Source organism: Erythrolamprus reginae, chromosome 2, assembly GCF_031021105.1.
Source record: "Erythrolamprus reginae isolate rEryReg1 chromosome 2, rEryReg1.hap1, whole genome shotgun sequence".
Classification (NCBI taxonomy): domain Eukaryota; kingdom Metazoa; phylum Chordata; class Lepidosauria; order Squamata; family Dipsadidae; genus Erythrolamprus; species Erythrolamprus reginae.
In genome coordinates this window covers 117,226,920-117,249,020 of record NC_091951.1, presented here as the reverse complement: position 1 = coordinate 117,249,020, position 22,101 = coordinate 117,226,920, and the positions used below count along the sequence as shown (strand labels likewise).

At 38.1% G+C, this 22,101-nt stretch overlaps 1 protein-coding gene across 4 annotated transcripts in view; it reads left to right on the top strand.

Annotated features, from left to right (window-relative positions):
• Positions 1 to 22,101, top strand: part of RAPGEF6 (Rap guanine nucleotide exchange factor 6) — a 180,495-nt gene that overhangs the window by 26,028 nt on the left and 132,366 nt on the right. For all 4 annotated transcript variants that reach the window (XM_070739274.1, XM_070739273.1, XM_070739276.1 and 1 more), the window contains exons 2-4: positions 15,971 to 16,041; positions 16,554 to 16,610; positions 17,357 to 17,440. In XM_070739274.1, coding sequence (XP_070595375.1) covers positions 15,971 to 16,041; positions 16,554 to 16,610; positions 17,357 to 17,440 — 212 coding nt within the window. The remainder of the gene's footprint in view (positions 1 to 15,970; positions 16,042 to 16,553; positions 16,611 to 17,356; positions 17,441 to 22,101) is intronic.

Below are 22,101 nucleotides of genomic sequence, written 5' to 3'. Positions count from 1 at the left end.
GGGAATTAAAAACAAGAGAACAATTAGAAGAAACTGGAATAAAAAATGATTGGTGGACTTACAATTTAATTAAATCAAAATATCAAGAAGGGAAAAGAAAAGAGATACAAATAAAAGAAATAGAATTGGATAAAATAATCTTAAGCCAAGATAAGAAAATGATTTCAAAATTTTATAGATATATGTTAAATTATAAAATGGAGGATTATATTGTCAAAAATAATATACACAGCTGGGGCAGAAAGTTTGGGCATAGTATAAGCTTGGACAAATGGGAAACAATTTGGTCCAAAAACTACAAATTAACGAGATCAACAGCTTTCAGAGAAAACATATATAAAATGTATTACAGGTGGCATCTCCCCCCGGCGAGACTAGCACAAATGTACAAAGGAATAAATCCAAAATGCTGGAGATGTAAAGGAAAGGGGACTTATTACCACATCTGGTGGACTTGCCCAATAATTAAAATTTTTTGGACTAAAATGCAAAATTGGATAAAAGAAATATTACAAATTAAAATAAACAAAAAGCCCGAAGCATTCCTCCTTGGGATCATAGACCAAAAAATAGATAAAAACAAATACTATCTATTAATTCACATATTGACTGCAATTAGGATAGCAATAGCCCAACAATGGAAACAACCCAAACCTCCGGATGATGATTTGATAATAAAAAAAAATCTAGATTGTGCAGAATCAGACGCATTAACACTCAAATTAAAAAACAAAGAAGAATCCGAACATTATAAAACTTGGAAATGCCTCTATAATTGGTTTAAGAGAAGAAACAAAACTCAAATTGAAATACAAGAATGACAATACTTTATATCCTTTTTATTACATACGGAAAATTATAAAAGATTTATATACAATATTCTTTTTTTAAGAACGATTTGTATGAATTTAAATAAATTAAACATGAATGAAAGAAGGCGGATAGGAAAAAAAATGATTTAAAAAATAAAGATAACCTAAAGGAGAAAACGGTAGATACTGAGGTTATGACACACTTCACCAGAAAATAATTTAAAATTACAAAAATGATTTATAACTTACCCCCTAAAGGGAATTTAAGTACAAATACTATATATTATGCTATATGTTAATTGGTTTTGCTATTATTGTTTAATGCAGTGATTTTCAACCTTTTTTGAGCCGCGGCACATTTTTTACATTTACAAAACCCTGGGGCACATTGAGCGGAGCGGGGCGGGGGGCTAAAAAAAGTTTGGACAAAAAAATTCTCTCTCTCTCTCTTCCTCCCTTTCACTCTATTTCTCTCTCCCTCCTTTTCTCCCTTCCTTCCTCTTTCTTTCTCTCTCTCCATCCCTCTTTCTCTTCCTTCCTTCCTTCCTCTCTTTTTTGCTCTCTTTCTCTCTCCCTCCCTACCTCCCTCTATGTCTTTCTCTCTCCTTCCCTCCCTCTCTTTCTCTCTCTCTCTTGCTTGCTTTCTCTCTCTTGCTCTCTCTCTCTTTCTTTCTCTTGTTCTCTTTCTTTCTCTCTCTTGCTTTCTTTCTCTTTCTCGCTCGCTCTTTCTCTCTCTTGCTTTCTTTCTTTCTCTCTCTCTTGCTTTCTTTCTCTCTCTGAGCTTCGCGGCACACCTGACCATGTCTCACGGCACACCAGTGTGCCGCGGCACACTGGTTGAAAAACACTGGTTTAATGTACTTAAATAAGTAACTATATTATAAGAATTATTTTTGTTTGTTCCTTTTTGTTTGTTTGTTTTGTTTGTCGATATGTGTTGATTTGGCATTGTTTCAATCTACGATGTATACCATTCATTTTGTTTGTGTAAATGTGTATATATGTAATAAAAAACTTTTTCTAAAAAAAAAAAGAAAAGAAAAAAGGGGAGAGGAGAGAGAGAAAGAAAAGAGAAGAGAGAGAGAAGAGAAGACACAGCAAGATTGCTGGACTTGATTACTCCCCTGAAAATCTTCACCCAAACCATCATCCTGCTTTTAATTTCCCTTCCCCTATTTGAATATATTTGGAGAGATGTAGATGGTTAATTAAGAAATCCTACCTTATAATTAGGTCTCACAATAAATTATTACACTTTTGAAGTAAATTAAAACTGGTTTAGCCTGGAAAAGAAGTACACTTGGGCAAGATACGAAATAATTTAGAACAACTGAGGAGGAGTATTTAAAATACAGTACACTTAAAATATATTTTAAGGCAAAGGCAATATTAAAAGCGCAAAGCTTGCTTCATATGCTGCAAGTTTTCTTTTCTCCTGTAACTGAATCAGCCTTCATATTAATTGACAGAAAATGATAATGTACTAGAACTGTTGCCACAGAATATAAATATGCTTTATTATTTCATTTGCATTGGTACAATTGTACCTGGTAGCCTTTTCTATGAACTTAGAATGATATATAAGGTGTTCTCTTATTTTATTCTCGGATGCTTAGGAGGGATGTTACACTGAAACCGAACCTGGAAGTTGTTAATATTTTATATCAGGAAAAAGTTATACATAAACCAAATGCAAATGCCTATTTGAAGTTTATGTAAACATTTTTAAGCTGCCTGGAGTCACTGAATTGGGTGACCATATACATTTTCTTAAATTACAAATAAAAAACGTAGGCTAGTAGAAAGGTGTTGCCTGACTTGCTTGGAAAATGGACTCTTGGTTACAGATTTTGACTTAATCGGCTAAAATGTAAATTCTTTGCGTCTAGCATTAAATATATAGTGTGCTTGTGGAAGATTACATCTTCTCCACTAGATATTTACACTTTTAAGTGTTACACTTCATTAAATCCCACTCAGATTTATTTTCATGTAACGATAGGGTGCTTAGCACATAAGACTATATAATATTAATAATTAAACCAGTGACTTATTAAAAATGGAGATGTAAAGTAGGTTAACTTTAGTGACCCATTCTGTTTATTTATTTAATAATTTATAAACATGACAAGGTTCAAAAGACCAAAATAAAAAATGCAGTACACATGCTTACGTTTTTTGTTTCTTGATAAGCTTCATCATACTTTTTAAAAACTATGATAAAGATAACCTTATATAAGTTACAATGTAGCGCTCTCTCTGTCTCTGTCTCTCTCTGTTTCTCTCTCTGTCTCTGTCTGTCTGTCTGTCTGTCTGTCTCTCTCTCTCTCTCACACACACACATAAAAACACTAGTACTGTATTTCATTCTTTAGAATGTCAGCTTTGAGTGGAGTTACAATGCTTTCCCACTAGATGGCCCACATAATCTGCAGTTCCTTGTACTGTAACAGGAAGTGTATTTTTCTTGGTATCAGGTTACATTTTGTAAAAGACATTGTGGATTATATTTCCTATCCTGTTATACAATGCAAGTATTATTCTTACACAATAGTGGAGCAATTTTGTAATAGATGTTTTCAAAATAGTTATATAATAGCTATGCCAGTAAAGATAAATTTATTTGAATGTTGAAAAGTAAAAAACGTAAGAGTTCTGCTATGAAAAGCATTTATGGAACATGAGCAAGCATGACCAGGTATCCATGAATTTTGGTACTTGCAGAAATGACTGATTTTTCTTCTCCGTTTTTCAAATGAGAGATCTGTGAATGTAGGGGAAAGCAATATTTGAAGCAGAATAACATTGCTTGCTTTCTGTAAGAAATGTTATGATGCTGTTTTTTTAGAGGGGAGCAATTTAAAACAAATAGAACCCAAAATTTCTGTTGCTAAGTGGGACAGCTGTTAGTGGAGTTTTGCCCCATTTTAGGAGCTTTTTTGCCACAGTTGTTTATTTATTTTATTTTATTTATTTGGATTTCTAGGCTGCCCTTCTCCAAAGGACTCAGGGCAGCCTACAGCAAATAAAAACAATACAAATATAGAATTATGAAATCCAGCCGTAAAAACTACGACCTTTTGGGTTTAAAAACCCAAACTTAAAAACCATTCAACGTCTTCATCCAAATCACAGTCATACTGTTGCCCGGAGCAGAAGGTCAACGTTCAATGGCCTCAAGCTTGCCGGCAAAGGTGTGTTTTTAAAATCTTTTGAAAGGCCAGGAGAGTAGGGGACTGCAAATCTCTGGGGAGAGTTGGTTCCAAAGGATCAGAGCTGCCACAGAGAAGGCTCTTCCCCTAGGCCCTTCCAGAAAGCATTGCTTAGCGGATCGGACCTGGAGGAGGCCGACTGTGGGATCTGACTGGCTGCTGGGATACATGTTAAATGAATCACTGCAGTTGTTAAGTCAATCTGTCTTCAGGATAGACTTTGCTTGTCAGAAGGTTGCAAAGGGTGAACACATTACCTTGAGGTCACTGCAACTATCATAACTATGAATCAGTTGCCAAGCATCTGAATTTTGATCACGTGACCATGGTGATGCTGCAATGGTTCTAAGTATGAATTAATTAACTTTTTTGGGAGGTATTGTAATTTTGAAGAATCACTAAATGAACTGTTGTAAGTCAAGGATTATCTTATTCATAATAGCAGGGCCCATTCACAACAAGCACAAGAGAAAATAATTTAATAATTATTAAACTGTGTCCGTGTGTGTATGTGTGTATGTGTATGCGTATAAAAAGAGGTAGAAAAAGAAAAAGGTAGAAGAGGTAGAAAAGCTAGATGTTTAGGAATCTTGGGGTGAAATACTTAAAAGGTGTTAGGCAGTGAGAAAAATAGAATAGAATTTGAAGGAAAGGTGGATTAGAATATGTTTTCAGAGCAAGAGAAAAAGACACAAGAAAACAAGATGATCAAAAAGAGTTCTGAAGAAAAACCTTACTGTGTTTTAGACTAATTGAATACTCTGTGACAGAATGTAGGAATTATATGGAGATAATGTAAAGGGAATTTTTTTAAAAATAAGGTAGACATATTAAGTAGTTTAAAAGTAGGATTTGTGAAATTGGTTAAAAAATGAAAACAAAAATAGGACTTTTGTATAACAAAATGCAGGCCTAATTTATATATAGTTGCTGTATTTTGATCAGGAAGGAAGTGGGCAGGCAAGGCAAAAAAGCTTGCTTTGAGTCTAGACATATAGTCTTTTTTGTTCTATTCTTATTCACATTTATTTTCCTATGGAGCAATCAAAAGTACTGGATTTTCCGAATGAATTTTGCAACTGTCATTTATACGATTAGGCATTAGCCTAGTAAATATTTAAGTTTTTAAAAAATGTGTTGCCTAGATGATGCATTACTTTGGGAGGGGGAAATGCCAGCTTCGAGCCAGTTTTATTTGTAAAAAAAACTTGAATTCTGCAATGAGCATACACACTAGGTGAAGTTCATTTAAAGTTATTGTTTATAAACTTTCCAGAGTTGCTTAGATGAGATGGATAGTGTAGAAATTAAATACATCTCAGAAAGTACAGTTACAATTTGTTGATTGGTGCTAGTCACTGTGATAGTAAATCCATCTTAAAAAATTTGCATTGGTTCTAATGGGTTTTCCAAATATAATTAAATGGTTGTAGTTGAGTAATATAGGCTTGTATTATTTGACACCAGGATACTGCAGGAGTGTGTATTCCCACCCAGTGTCAACCCAGCCAAGGAGTGCCTTGCAGAATAGGTTGATGGTTGGTACCCCTTCTTGTGATGTGAGAACATTGTTTTTAAACTATTTATTTATTGCATTTATATGCCGCTCACTCCGAAATTGACTCCGAGAAGCTAACAATGGTTATAAATACTATTTATTTATTTATTTATTTATTTATTTGATTTGATTTGATTTGATTTGATTTGATTTGATTTGATTTGATTTGATTTGTATGCTGCCCCTCTCCTACGACTCGGGGCGGCTAACAATATAAAAAGACAATGTAAACAAATCTAATATTAAAAACAATCTAAAAAACCCCAATTTAAAGAACCACTCATATATACAAGCATACCATGTATAAATTCTATAAGCCTAGGGGGAAGGGAAATTTCAATTCCCCCATGCCTGACAACAGAGGTGGGTTTTAAGGAGCTTGCGAAAGGCAAGGAGCTTGGGGGCAACTCTGATATCTGGGGGGAGCTGGTTCCAGAGGGTCGGGGCCGCCACAGAGAAGGCTCTTCTCCTGGGTCCTGCCAAACGACATTGCTTAGTCGACGGGACCCGGAGAAGGCCAACTCTGTGGGACCTAACCGGTTGCTGGGATTTGTGTGGCAGAAGGCGGTCCCGGAGATAATACAATACAAGTAAAAACCAGTAAAAAACATCAAAAAAATCACATATCATAAAAAAAAATAACCCATGCATACTAACAATCAATCTTAATTCTAGACCTGCCAGAAAAGCTAGGTTTTGACGGCTTTCTGGAAGACTGGTATGGAGGAGATAATGCGAATCTCTGGGGGCAGTTGATTCTGCAGGGTCTGAGCCACCACAAAAAAGGCTCTTCCTCGAGGTTCTGCCAACAGACTTTGTTTAGCGGATGGGACATGGAGAAGGCCGAATCTGTGGTCCCTTACTGGCTGCAGCGAGGTGGGAGGGAGTAGACGGTCTCGTAAATAGTCTGGCCCTAAGCCATGTAGAACTTTAAAGGTTCTTTGCAATAGATTGCCACTGCCTAGAGCCAAGACAGGTCTTTTGCTGATAGCCTTCAAAAACCTAGCAAAGGCTAAAATGCATATTAATTGGTTGTGAAAATTACATCCTTTGCAGTCAATAATTAAGAATTGTGACAATTGATCCTGGGAGGTCTAATATGTGATGCTTACCTAGTTTCCTTTGGACCAGTAAATAGGTTTTGGCTAACAAGCTCTTTGACAGCTAACATCCAGAATAGATAAATAGCATTTTGAACAGTGAATCTTTAGTAAGATATTGTGTTTTGGTTTAGTTTATTGTAATGCATAACTACATTTCTTATAGCCAGCTATAATTTTGTATTTTGTTTTATCCATATTTCCTCTTTACCAACATTTAGTATTAATTTTTACCTCATTGAATTGGAACCTTCCTCTACTAAGCTTTATTTCAATATAATGCAGTTTTAGGGGATACACGCCCAAAGCATCTTTTGGAGTCATATTCTATGAAGCTGGTGAAGCATGTTCTAACCTATATTTAACTTGCTATTATGAAATGTTTTAAATTTTCATTTTGATTCCAGTTGTTTTATAACTTTTAATTTCTGTGATTTAAACTTTTGTAAAAAAAAATTCCCCATATTCTGGTAGCCACCCAGGGTCTATAGATGTGGATGGGTATATCAGTCTAAGAAATAAGTAGCAGAGTTGACAAAGTTGACAAACCCACAGCAAGGGTTTTCATCCAGTATTTACTCTCAACCCTCTCCCAAGCAAGGGAAATATTAAGCAGAGTGTTTTCGACATCAATTCTAAACTGATATAGTTTTATTGGTTAAAATATTTATTTTGGTTGGCTAAGAACAAAATTGTTGTACCATTTGAAAAATACTTGTCAATGGATTTGACACAATTCTTAAGAAGGGCCTGTGCTAGAGTGAAATTTGAGTTATTGGATTCCCATCTCCAAATATGGAGATCCATCTGCCATCATGAGAGGATGTGTGTATGGGGTATCCCAGCTATCACATATATTGTGCATATTTTGTTTGACTGTCAACAGCATGCCTCTTTTAAGCTTAGATATTTAAAATATTTCAAAGGATAAAGAGCCGGGGTGGCGCAGCAGGTAGAGTGCTGTACTGCAGGCCACTGAAGCTGATTGTAGATCTGAAGGTCAGTGGTTCAAATCTCATCACCGACTCAAGGTTGACTCAGCCTTCCATCCTTCTGAGGTGGGTAAAATGAGGACCTGGATTGTGGGGGCAATATGCTGTCTCTGTTAATAAGTGCTATTGCTAACATGTTGTAAGCCACCCTGAGTCTAAGGAGAAGGGCGGCATAAAAATTGAATGAAAGAATGAAAGAATGAATTAATGAATGAAAGAATGAAAGAATGAATAAATAAATAGCAAATAGACATAAAGCAATTTGAGGAGAGAGTTGGTTTCTAAATTTGATAAATAAAATAAGTGAAACCTCTACTTGAGAGAACAGCAGCCCACTGGGATCTGAATTGCAGATTGCCCTGTTTCCTCCAGGGATATAATGTCTACACTCTGAGCAGAACTGCTAAGTTTATACTTAAGACAGCTAATCTAAGAACCCATTAAACAGAACAGGGCAGGGCATTGTGTTATATTTATCTGAATTTTGTATTTACCACATATCTATTTTATTACTGTATTATTTGTATCTATTTACCCCTGAGTTAAGATCCTGTACAGTGTTTTAATATTTGAATGATAATAAATAAATGGTAGTATTTTTATTTTTTAATATTATTTCCTATTTATTTTTCTTTATTAATAAAAATAAATAAGAAATAATACTAAAAAATAAAAACAATAAGTATATAAATAATAATCTTGATGGCATAGGATTATGCTACTAACTGGATACTTTTTGTTTGACATAATATTATAAGTTGTAAAATTATAAGGTCATTAAAAGTTGATTCTGTCTCTGATTCAACACAGCTGCATGCTTGCGTTGACACTTGCAAAATTCCTTTGTATTGCATTGTTTCTTTTTAAGAGGAAACAGTGTTACAACTCAAGACAGTCTAATTTGAACACCAGAACTCTAGATAAGAGTTTAATGGATTATAGAAGATTGTGGAGTCGTTTCACATTTTCCTCACATACTTGAACAAAAGCTCGTGCACACATTTTTCAAATAGCAGAAAAACAAAAACAAAAAACAGTCCCTTAGCTATTTTTAGATGATGTGTCCTCATGAGGAAGCTTACATTTGTCTTCAGTTGTAGTTCTCACACAATGTCTTTTCTTGTCCAATACCTCATTCACGATCTTGGTGATGAAATGTGAAGGGTTGGTTCTGTACAGGGGAGTATGATCCTGTCAAAACGAATGATGCTTCTTTCTGGGGAACTGGATGGCTTGTGAAGCTAAACCTACTCCCATCTTACTGGGATCAAGCCTTTCCTCTTTAGGCTCTAAGTCTCCAGATGCGATGACAGCACCTTAGTGGGAATCATCTTTTTGCCCAAGGTTAGAAACATAGAAACATAGAAGACTGACGGCAGAAAAAGACCCCATGGTCCATCTAGTCTGCCCTTTTACTATTTCCTGTATTTTATCTTACAATGGATATATGTTTATCCCAGGCATGTTTAAATTCGGTTACTGTGGATTTACCAACCACGTCTGCTGGAAGTTTGTTCCAAGGATCTACTACTCTTTCAGTAAAATAATACTTTCTCATGTTGCCTTTGATCTTTCCCCCAACTAACTTCAGATTGTGTCCCCTTGTTCTTGTGTTCACTTTCCTGTTAAAAACACTTCCCTCCTGAACCCTATTTAACCCTTTAACATATTTAAATGTTTCGATCATGTCCCCCCTTTTCCTTCTGTCTTCCAGACTATACAGATTGAGTTCATTAAGTCTTTCCTGATACGTTTTATACTTCAGACCTTCCACCATTCTTGTAGCCCGTCTTTGGACCCGTTCAATTTTGTCAATATCTTTTTGTAGGTGAGGTCTCCAGAACTGAACACAGTACTCCAAATGTGGTCTCACCAGCGCTCTATATAAGGGGATCACAATCTCCCTCTTCCTGCTTGTTATACCTCTAGCTATGCAGCCAAGCATCCTACTTGCCTTTCCTACTGCCCGACCACACTGCTCACCCATTTTGAGACTGTCAGAAATCACTACCCCTAAATCCTTCTCTTCTGAAGTTTTTGCTAACACAGAACTGCCAATGCAATACTCAGATTTAGGATTCCTTTTCCCCAAGTGCATTATTTTACATTTGGAAACATTAAACTGAAGTTTCCATTGCTTTGACCATTTATCTAGTAACGCTAAATCATTTACCATATTACAGACCCCTCCAGGAATATCAACCCTATTGCACACTTTAGAGTCATCGGCAAATAGGCAAACCTTCCCTACCAAACCTTCCCCTATGTCACTCACAAACATATTAAAAAGAATAGGACCCAGAACAGACCCTTGTGGCACACCGCTTGTAACCTGTCTCTGCTCAGAATACTCGCCATTAACAATAACTCTCTGATGTCTATGCTTCAGCCAGCTTGAAATCCACTGAACTATCCAGGGATTAAGTCCAATCTTCACTAATTTATCTATCAGCTCTTTATGTGGAACCGTATCAAAGGCTTTGCTGAAGTCCAGATAGGCAATATCCACGGCACCACAATATCCACGGCACCACCTTGTTAAAATGTAAAACTGGGTAACGCCAGCAAATTCTGAATTTTTGACCATATTGATTTGCCCAGCAGCTACATGTAGATTTTAAATAGGAACAAGGAGGAAACCAGAAGTGTAATGGCGAGACTGGCTGGAAAATAGTGAAGCTCTGATGAGGTTCATGAAAATCCAGCCAGACATACTGCTGCCTGGAGGTATTTGGACTGAAACCATCCTGGAGGGACAGGGATAGAAGAAGACCCATTTTGGAGATCATGGGGAACAAGGCAAGCTCCCCAGAATTTCAGAAACAAGCTCTTCAAAAACCAGCAGTAGGGGCGGTGGCCATTTTTAATGACTGATTTGAAAGCTGGGGCAACCTGACTAAAGTATTGTGCAGGAGCGGTGATTGAAGGAAGTGTTGGAGCCAGAGAGAAATTGGCCAATTTATGAGAAAAAGAATTTAAAATATGAAATCTAAAAATTTTAAAGATTGAATCAGTGATTGCTGAAATCTGGAGTACAGATTTCTATGGAAAAAAGAAAAGAATGAGTGAAAGCCCAAGTAAAATGCTTGTGGATTAAAAATGGAATTGAAGAAGCTTGAAAAGAATAAAAGAGAAAAGACTTGAAGAACAAAAATAACTTTTTTTGTTTCCCCACAATTAAAAAGGAATTAAAACATCTTGGTACTTTGAAAAGAAATAAAATGAGATGGTACAGAGATTTTAAACAGATATCTACTGGAGGAAAAGGAGTACAACACCTAGAAGAAGTTACAAGAGAATACAGACAAAAGCCGATTTTGGAAAGATGAATTGACTATTGTGAGAATTAAAAAAAAACTACCTGATTCTGGCTCCCCCCCCCCCCCCCCTTGGCTGATGAAGACTTAAGACTTTTGGACTTTTATATTCAAAACTGAATATAAAAGACAAATTCAAAATGGAGTGTTGGGTGTATAAATAATTATTTGGAATGTTAAAAAGTGTGCAAGTAACATTAAAAGAGATTATAGATCCAGAAAAACCAAGGGAGCACATAGAACAAGAGAGAGAAAAATTTGCAAAAAAGGACAAATGCTTTCCAAAAAAGAAACAAATAAAAGATGAAGAGGGAAGCAACGAAAAGAAAAGAAGAAAAGTTCTGGAGAGAGACACACATATACAAAAAAGCTATTGAAAGTTGATTAGAAAGGTCCAGAAGAAAGATCAGGGGTGGTGTGCTCCCGGTTCGGGCGTGCCTGTCGGTGGTCAGGGAATTGGTGGGGGGCAGTGTTGTGGACTTTGCCCTTCTGCCTGAGTGCCACTCTTTGGGTTCTTCTGCCCTGTACACATGCACAGAGGGTTCTGTCTCTGCACATAAGGTGCCCCCCCCCCCGAATGGTATTTTGGTGGGTGGGGCTCACGTTGGCATTACTGCTGGCTCTTTGGCAGTTGGGCATGTCCGGGCCATGACCATTTCACTCTTAGAGAAGATACAATACAGGTAAAGGAAGAAAGAAGCCAAGAGAAAGGGATAGAAGGATAAGCAGAACATTAATACAAAACGGAATAGTAGGGAGACCAAAAGATAATGGTTAAAAAAAGGGAAGATCAAGGAGGGAGAAATAAAACAAGCTTTTGTAGAGGAAGATATAAATAGGATTTAATAGGATTTAATAGTATTAAAAATCCTCGATTGTTAACTATTGGAAAAACGGGTTGTTTTATGTATGTTAAACTGAAAATAGATTAAAATTATGAATGTTATAAACAATAAAATATTTGTAATGATAAAATAGTAAAAAGGAAATGGGATTAATTTTGATTGTAAAATGAAGTAAGCTAATATTGAAAAGTGGGTAAATAAATGGGTTGTTAAAGAAAGTAAGAAATTAAGGATGCATAATGGTAAAATGTTGATTTTGAATATCTATGAGAAGGAAAGGAAGAAAATGTAGTGGACTAGTGCTAAACAATGTAATGGTTTTATATATTCGTAAAAGTGAAAGATGATGAATTAGATGATGGAAAATTTCCTGTCCTAATGTTTCCTCTTTTCAGTATCTATCTTATGTATAAACTATGTTATAGTATCTATGAATATTACCATTCTCCAATGCACTGCTGCGGAGAGTCCAACGTGGGTGATACTTCAGCCTGATTGGTTAGGGACTGAGTTAAATTAGAATATTAATTAGCTCCACCCTGTAGACCCTCCCTTGTAGCTCAGTTTTAAAAACTCAGTCGTAGTGATAGGGACTAGAGTTTTTTCTCTCTCTACCTTTGTTAGGTTAATGAATGTTTTAATGAATATTTTAATAAAGTTTGACTAATGAATTATCTTTTCCCCTTGTCTTTCTCTCCTTTCTACAGAGATTTGAAGAGGACAGAAGACAGAGGACCTCAGGTTGATACCCCCCGTGGGCTAAACCTGCACCCACATACCTCCTAAGGCTTTTTGCCCCCCGTGGGCATAGCCCAGAGGTATAGCTCCCCTAGGCTGGGTCCCTGACCTCCGTGGCCAGACCCCCTTTTATGCCTAGTGATTGGATATGGAGCTGTAAGTAGACTTAAGGTCCCTAGCCTCCGTGGCCAGACCTTAGGAAGTCTAGAGGGGCGAAGGTACATAGCCCCAGAGGCTACCCCTCCTCCTCCTCCTCCTCCACCTTCCCAACGAAAAGGAGAACCTTTGCTTTGGGCTCAGGATCGGCAGCTTCAAAGAACACCGAAGCGGCAAGAAAATCCAACAGCGCTGCCTGCTCCATTCGCGGATCGCCGGAAAGCCGCCGATGCCCAGCTGATTGAGCGGAGGCGTCGCAGGCATTAAAAAAGCTGAGAATGGCGAGCTCAGGGGAGCGAGAGAGCAGATAAGCCCCGCAGGAGAGTTGAGGCTGCAGCCCGCTCTCAGGGGTGCTCGCAGGAAGCGCGGCAGTTGCGCCCGGCATTTTGGGCGCCAACAGAACGCGCCCGGCATTTTTGGGCGCCAAATAAGCCGCCCGCCAATTGGCCGGAAGAGAAGGTGAAGGCTGACCACGCCCCAGGAAATACGAGGCAGCGCCATCTTGGGTGAGACTGCATTTACCTCACCCAGAAACGGCAGGGAGTTTGTCTTCTAATTGAACAGCTGCAGATTTCTAAAGGCAACCTGTGAGTACCGGGATGGCTGAACAATCTTCAATTGCCCCTACTGAAGCCCTGGCCGGGAGGGATGAGGCACCAAAATCAAGTGCCAAATCACACCCCTCTCGTTCTAAGGCAAAGTCTTCCTCTACCCTTAAAGAGGCTGAGAAGAAGATAAAAGCACTAGAGGCGCAGCTAGAGGCAGCCCAAAGGCAGGCATCGCTGATTCTATCGCCTCCAGCCCAGACCACAGCTACCTTTCAAGGCCCAGCGCAATGGGCTCCCATGGGCTCCCCAGGGCCAAGGGGATCAATCAGGTCAGGGCACAGCGCAGAGCTATCTCCTGAAAGACAGGCCTACCAACCTGCTGAGATAACTCAGAGACCTGAGCTCCCACTGCCTCAACCTAGTGCCTGGTTCCAGCTCCCACAGCAGGGCCATGGAGCCCAGGTTCCATCAGCAACATTTACCCCTTCTGCAGCAGGATTGCAAGCCGATGACACCTGGCAATCTATGCCTCAGGCATTACAAGACATGATTACTAATGTCTATACCCAAGGACTGTCCATGGGTGCCCAGCAAAGGCCAGCCACCCAATCCAGACCGGTCAGAAGAGACCTTTGGTCAGTGCCTCTGGATTCCTCATTCCCACAGGAATCAGAGATGGATGAAGGGGAGGTGGATACCGACAACGAGTGCGAGCTATCCGAAGATGAAGGTCCTCCACCAGAGCGACCCATATCTGCTATGTTTTTTAAGCCCGCTCTCTATGACATCATGCTCAGAAAGGCCAAGCAGGTCACCACGGTGACACCCGCTTCTAAACCTGCCGAGGCAGCAGTTGGACTGCAACCGGCAGAGCGACTCTTCACGGAACCTCAACCGGAATCCTACCACATTCCATCATCAAAGATTTTTATGGACAGTGTCAAGCGCCCATGGTAGAATCCAGCTGCGGCTCAGGGACCGTCCATGATGGATCGTAAGTTTTACACCTTTGACCCGGACATTGAAAACTTACTTACCTTCCCAACAATTGATGAACCAGTAGCGAGCCTTGTCTCGAATGCAGTGGTTCCGTCGGAATTGGCTGAAGGCCTAAAACCGGAGGACAGGAGAGCCGAAACCTTGATTCGAAAGACCCATCAAATGGCATCATGGGCTTTCAGGGCGACATCAGCTGCCTCTTACTTCAACAGAGCTTGCATACTCTGGCTGCAGGAAATGCAAACCAGAATTGTTGATGTTTTATTTTAAAACTAATTAAAAATTCAAATGTGGAGGGTTGAAGAATTAGAAGGGAAAGTTAAAACTGTTTAGAAGAACGGACTATAATAATAGGACATATAATGATATGTGTTAAAATATGTATAAAAATGAATAAGGTAACAAATTATGGAAAAAAAGAAGAATATGGCTGAAATTGAAAATATATATTATTGATTTTGTATAAGAAATGATGTAAGAGAAGGGTTCCAGAAAAAATATGTTTTGGGTTAATTTTTTAAACAAAAACTTATTTTTTTAAAAAAAGGAACAAGGAGAGTGTTGAGAATTCATTACTGTCCTGACCCATACCCATAAGCATACAAGGTGTCGGGAAAATCATTAAGCTTGTTATTAATCACATCTTCACTTTCTAAAGTTCAATAGACCAATCTGTAAAAGCATAGGGCTGCAAATTGATTTAAACTGTGAGAGTTGCTTTTCTGGTTTTGTCCCAAGGGACAATAGATATTTTCTTCTGTCTCTGCTGGGATTGGTTTCCCCATGTCTCTTGCTTTTGAAAGTTTTCATTACTTTGAAAATAAAAATAGTTATTTTTTTTTAACATGCTGCTGTCCACCGTCAATATAGATGGCTCTTGACTTTTGGCCACAATTAGGACTGGGATCTCAGTCATTAACCAGTGAAATTTGTTAAGCAGGTCATGGTGACTGGACTCCATTTTATGACCATTTTTATCATAGGCATTAAGCAACCACCATTGTTGTTAAGAGAATCATGCAACCATTAAGTGAATCAGATTTCCACAATTAACTTTATGTGTCAGAGGCCATCTCAGAAGGTCACAAATTGTGATCATGCGACACTGCTAGATATTTCAACCATTGTATATGCGAGCTAGTTGTCAAGCACTCGAAATGCAGCCATGTGACTTCGGAGGTGATTATCTGTAACTGACAGCACTGCCAATTGCTGCAGCAGAAGCTCCTGAAATTGACAGGAATTCTGTAATTGTCCTCTTTTGTCCAAGTGGCAGAAGAATGCGATGCCACTTCACTCCCCTTCAGAAACCAGTCCTAACTAATCACTCAGGCACCCATGCTTTGCACTCATCTAAGGCCACCCCATCACACTTTATTGGGACTTTAAAGGATACAAAATACTTGCGCTACTCTCTTATTATATTACCAACACAATTATTCTGTACTGAGAAACTATCATGATTCAGTTTATTATTGGAAATCAGATTTTTTGGGGGGCTTACATCCTGAAATTGTAGAAAAAGGAAGGAATGGGAAATCAAGTTCAGAAGAACATACCCTTTTCCAGTCTGGTATATGCCTGCTGTAGTAGCAGCAGGAAAAACTGTATTAACCTTTTTGTGTTTCTAGATTGACATTCAATTTCTTACTAAAAATTACATGAATTAATCTGCTGCTGTTTTTTTTTTTAGGAATTAAATACTATCTATTATTATCTTCATGGAATGGATATATTATCTAATCTCAGGGAGCATCAGTTAAGGTAAGGATGGCTAATCAATGAAAATGGGATGTTTAAATATGCTATTACAATGTCCATTTTATACAGTTAGGTTTTCATAGCATAGGTATTTTGATATGTAACTTATTTTAATGGTTACTTTTAAAATATCTCAAGATATACCCTTTTTTCAGTTTTGAAAAATTTTCCAAATCATAGAATAAAGCAGTAACTAATGACAAGAGAAGTTAAAAACAAACAAAATAAAAACCCTTCCTCTCGTTCTGTAACAAATTAGCTGGGGCTGATTCTGGAATCAATGGGGCTGATTTCTGGGCGGTTATAATGTACTTCAGGCCTCACTGCAAAGGTAGAACTTTTGCATTTGCTTTTTGGTGGATTGTTATAATTCTTTTAAGTATAAAATAAGTCTGTATTCTAGATGAGATATTTTGCACGATCCTTTAAGAAATTGAAATATTACAAAACCTAACAGAAATGATGATTTCTAGCAATATGTGAATGTTATATGATGGTTACATTTTTGTTCTCAGAATTATAACTTCCAGTGCTCGGTATAAAAGATATGATGGAAATCAAGTTTTATTTTGGTAAGTACATTTAATTATTACCTGAAATGAAAATATAAGGCAAAACATATAATTGGAATCAGAAGAGTCATATCTATCTCTTTGTAATGCATATACAATTTGTTATCCAAAGTAATTAGACTTAAACTTAAATTTAAATTTCCACAAACTTAAATTTCCAGGTCCTGTCAGCCAAGTCGCCTGGCGGTGCCTAGGGGAAGGGCCTTCTCTGGCAGCTCCGATCCTTTGGTACTAACTCCCCCTGGAGATTCACACTGCTCCCACTCTCTTGGCTTTTTGAAAGCTTTCAAAAACGCACCTTTGCCAGCACGCCTGGAGCCATTGAGCATTGATATTCTGCTCTGGCTGACAGTATGATTGTGGTTGGAATGAATTAGGTTGAATGGTTTTAAATTATTTGGGTTTTAGTCTTAGGTTTATACTTGGGTTTTTAAAACTCTGTATGTAAACCACCCTGAGTCCTTGGAGAAGGGCTTCCTAGAAATCCAAGTAAGTAAGTAAGTAAGTAAGTAAGTAAGTAAGTAAGTAAGTAAGTAAGTAAGTAAGTAAGTAAGTAAATAATTGACACTCAAGATCTAGAACAGAACTCATGTGTTTCACAAGTTTTATCGCTGATTCAGGATTCAAGAGCCTTTCTTCTGCACACGTACATTTGGACAGATAACATAGTCAATAGGAAAACATTCTTGAAGAGCTTCTTGATAGAGGAACCACTTTATGTATATTTGCTTTTTCTTCTTCTTTAGCTCTGATACTATTGCAAGATGCTGGTATATTCTTCTTTCTGGATCTGTGCTTATGAAGGATTCTATGTTTTTGCCACCCTGCAGGTATGTAAGAAATCAGTGTTAACAAGAAAAAATAAGTAACCTTGATAACCCAACTAAATACATATAATTTATGGTGAGAAAATAAGTTTGTTCATTTAAATCTATTTTTTAAAATTCTAGGGAATGTCATAGACAATATTTAGTTGAAAAGAATGAATTATAAAATCAATAGTCACAGTGATAGACCAGGATAGGACTATAATATAGAATAAAACATTCGTGTAAATGTAATGCTGAATTGATGGTATTTGGGGGAAAGTATGTTGCTTGCAAAGTAGTCTCTAGATTAGAGTAAAACACCTAGAATATCATCTAGGTGTACTGGGTAAAACTGACCTTTGATTGGGCTTATGAGATATCAGCAAACTATACCTAAATTTAGTATTATGTCTTGGTTCAGATTAGTAATGGAGTCTATTTATTTCCTATCTTACAAAAAACAACATGAAAATGGAGATTTGCATAATATTGCTTCGCCTCCAAATGAAACAATGTGATTGATATGTATGTTTATATTTCAGTTTTTAAAAAGGAAGAAAATCATTTGATTTAAATTGATATTTTTTCCTGTGGTGTTTTAAAATGAAAACTATGAAAAGATTATAGAAACAGATAATACTTTTGAGCTAAGTCAGTAGAACTAAAATGATTAAGCTTATTAATACAGTGTTCCCTCAATTTTCACGGGGGATGTGTTCCGAGACCGCCCGCGAAAGTCGAATTTCCGCGAAGTAGAGATGCGGAAGTAAATACACCATTTTTGGCTATGGGCAGTATCACAAGCCTTCCCTTAACACTTTAAACCCCTAAATTACCATTTCCCATTCACTTAACAACCATTTACTCACAATTATTACTGGTATTCACCATTAAATAAGACAGTGATCCTGATATTTATAAACATAATTTTTTTTTAACAATAATTCTTTTTTGTGCGATAACACCGATTGGCCTAGATTTCAGCCAATCAACAATGGCAGACGAAAGCTTGGTGATGTCATTGGGAGGGAAAATCCATGGTATAGAAAAAAATCCAGCAAAGTATTTTTTAATTAATATTTTTTGAAAAACTGTGGTATAGGCTATTCGCGAAGTTTGAACCCGCGAAAATCGAGGGAACACTGTACTCTTTTAAAATAGTAACTTAAATACAATTTATAGTAATTATAGAATTATTCTCATTAAGGTAAAGTAAGTTCTTATCTCACTTTGTAAAAAGTTGCTACTATTTGCTAGTGTAATCAGATCATTGGGAGTGATATTTTGTTACTTTCCCGGTTCACAAATTGTGTTAAATCATGGTTTGCTTAATCATGTTTTTTGGATTTTTGGATATGCTAAGTCAAAATCAAGTATATCACATTATGTGTTAGTATAAGTGGTTAACCAATTCTTGGTTTCTTGTTTACATATTCTTCATAAGATTAATCGTCAAGAGGGTTTGCCCCTCTTTGTGTGCAAGTTTATTTTTAAGCTAACATATCTTAGTTTCTCTTTATCACATGGCCCAGAAACTTACTTTATAGCATATCAAAAGGAATGTATTCAAAGGAATTGAGTACAATCCTAAAATAGAATGCCTGCCAAATATAATCGCAAGTAATTAAAAAATATTTATTTAAAAATATTTGTAGAAGCCAGATACCAAAAATGACAGCATTGTTATAACAATCCTGACAATAATTATTTACAAAAAAGATAAGCATGCCTTAAAGTATGTAGCATGTGCTCTCTTCTATTGTAAAGGAAAATAATAATAATAATGATGATAATAATAATAATAATAATAATAATCAGAAATGTCTCCCAGAAATGAAAGACTCAGCATTGTTTCTCTTCTATGATGTCCATGGCGTTTGCAAAATTGACTCTAGCATGAGGTAGTAATGGACTTATACTGTAAATTCACCCCTCCCCAAATTATCTTCATCTAAAACTCTTGGGGATAGCATTGTTCAGTAATAGAATCCATCTAAAATAAGAATGCCCTTATTATTTCTGCCAAAATTTGTTTCAGATAAGCAAAATTTAGAAGGTTATTTTTCTGCTAGCTTGACCTTGGATCTGGTCCAGTGCTTCTTGGCAGGCCATCCGCTCTTTGTATCTTACTTGTCTTAGATATTAGCAGTCATGTTCTTATTTGCCTTGTTCTCAGTTTTGTCTTTTAACTTCTTAAGCTTTCCTTGTTTTATCAATTTTATCAGCATATTTTAAAACAGCATAATTTATTACTTGGATTATCCACAGAATCTCAAAATGCTGGTATATTCAAAAACTGGCTCCAGTTTTTGACTCAGTCTAGCCCAAGAGAGATACAAAAATTGACAGATCGGACGTTAAAGTTTCCATTCTTGGTTTCTATTGCATCTAACAGGTTTTATTTGAGTGTAATATTGGTTCTGAACCAGCTTCCACCTTGCGTTCCCAAGCTGGAGCTTCGGCTCCGTGACTACAGGTTGCACTGGCTAATCCAGCCCTGGCAATGCCACTAACCTATAATTCCCTTAGCTGGGACTCGTGAGGACTGTGTTGGCTACTCCAGTCCGCCTGGTGCAGCCGCTTAACCATGGGATTCGGTTAATTGCGTTTCGCCTCTCTCTCTCTCTCAAAAACACCATTCAGCACTGGCTAGCTGCATTGACTGCCGTCTGTGAGTGTGCTGGCTAGCCCAGTTTGTTTGTTTGTTTGTTTATTTATTTATTTATTTATTTATTTATTTATTTATTTATTTATTTATTTATTTATTTATTTATTTAGTTATTTATTGATTTGATTTGATTTGTATGCCGCCCCTTTCCATAGACTTGGGGCGGCTCACAACATAATAAAACAATTCATAACAAATCTAATAATTTACAATTTAAAGTTCCCCGGCACAGTTGCCACCACCCTCCTGCCATCGACAGCACGAAGGCTGACCATTTATTTGAGCCACTGTCCTTGTTCCAAGGCACACTCCACTGAGGCTGTCTGATTCCAAACCTGTCAAAATGGCGGAGTGCATGCTAGGCGAAAAGAGCGGAGCTGAAAATCGCTCCCCTGTGCCGCAGGAGCCTAGCAACAAAGGCTCAGCCAAACTCAAGTCAGCTTGCAAAAAACAGCCAACTAACTAAAGACCAAGGTGATCCATTCTTCATGGTATACTAGCGCTGAGAAAAATGATGCTAACAGATGTCTGAGAGCCCTAGAATAACTACTCTCAAGGGCTGCTAAAATGTGGGGTCAACAGCCAGTTTCCTTTTGACAGCTCCAAGCAATTTGCACGCTTTACAGCCAGAGTCATTGATTCAGCCTGAAGAGGCAGTTCTGCTGGCATGGCCACTAGAGGAAGCAGGGGAGCTATCTTCTCCTATCTGCTCGCAACTTGACAACAGAGAAGAAAGCCTAGATCTTTTTTCCTTCATGGCAACACCCTGGCAGCCATTAGGCACCAGAAAGTAGCCATTAGCTACTTTCACACCCACTTTGGTGGGGACATGCCTATGGGACAGTCAGGGGCCCGAGATCCCTGAGGACATGAGGCTCATCATTTCTCAGGGTATTGTTGCAGGATTGCAACAAACCTACAACCTGGCACTGGAGATTCCACCCTATTTCCCCCAGCTTCCCTTGCCTTCTGCTGACAGGTCAACTTATCAGGGACCTCGATCCCACAGTCCTTCCTTAGAGAGTCAGGAATCAATCTGGGGAGAAGAAGGGCAGAGGGAGATAGATCTCTCTGAGGATGGGGATCTAGTGCCAGATCCCCCAGTTTTTACTGGCCTCTTCCCTCCAGCCCTCTTCAAACCTCTGTTACAGAAGGCAAGATCTACTACCAAACTGGGAGCATAGTCAGTGCCACCAGAGACTCCCTGGAGTGTTCCCCTCCCCAAGCGGGAATGACAAGAGTTTTTACAATAAGGGTCCTGACCCGATGGAGCTTCTTCAGCTGCCAACAGTAGCCAGACCAGTGGCAGACCTTCCCTCATTCACCTCCACTGTGGCCGGTGACTTAGCTGACAACTTGAGGGCCAAGGACAAGAATACAGAACTAGTTTTACGCAAGATGTACCAAGCAGCAGCCGGGGCGGTAAAGGCTGCCAGGGTTACTTCTTTTTCAACTCCACCTCCTTGCTCTGGCTTAGCCAGTTGTAAGCAAGGATGCCACCACAGGAGCTTCCCTTTCAACAAGATATATACAAATTGGTGGCTGCCACCCAGTTTTCAGCAGACGCCTCATTAAATACTGCTAAGTATGCATCTCCTCAGTCATTTCAAGGAGATTGTTATGCCTCTGCAATTGGCAGATGGATGCCGGGTCTAAATGGAAGCTAGCCTCTCTCCCCTTCAAAGGGGGCACACTGTTTGGGGAGGCGTTAGAACCAATACTCATAGAGAATAAAGATTGGAGGAAGATTATGCCAGTTATGCTCAGGAAAGTGGATCACAAGCCTTCACCCTACTACTACAGGCATTCATTTTAGCCTTCTGAAATGGATATCACTGAACAATAAAGGTTCTTTCCACAACAATCTGATCGCCAGTTGGACAGACCTGGCAACCTTTTCAGACCAGGCAGCCCTTTTTGTGGAGCAGGAAGTCCTCTTTTCCATAGAACCAAATGACTGTCAGATCTCCTCTCCTGTTGGTGGTCAGTTAGTTCTCTTTGTGGATTAATGGCA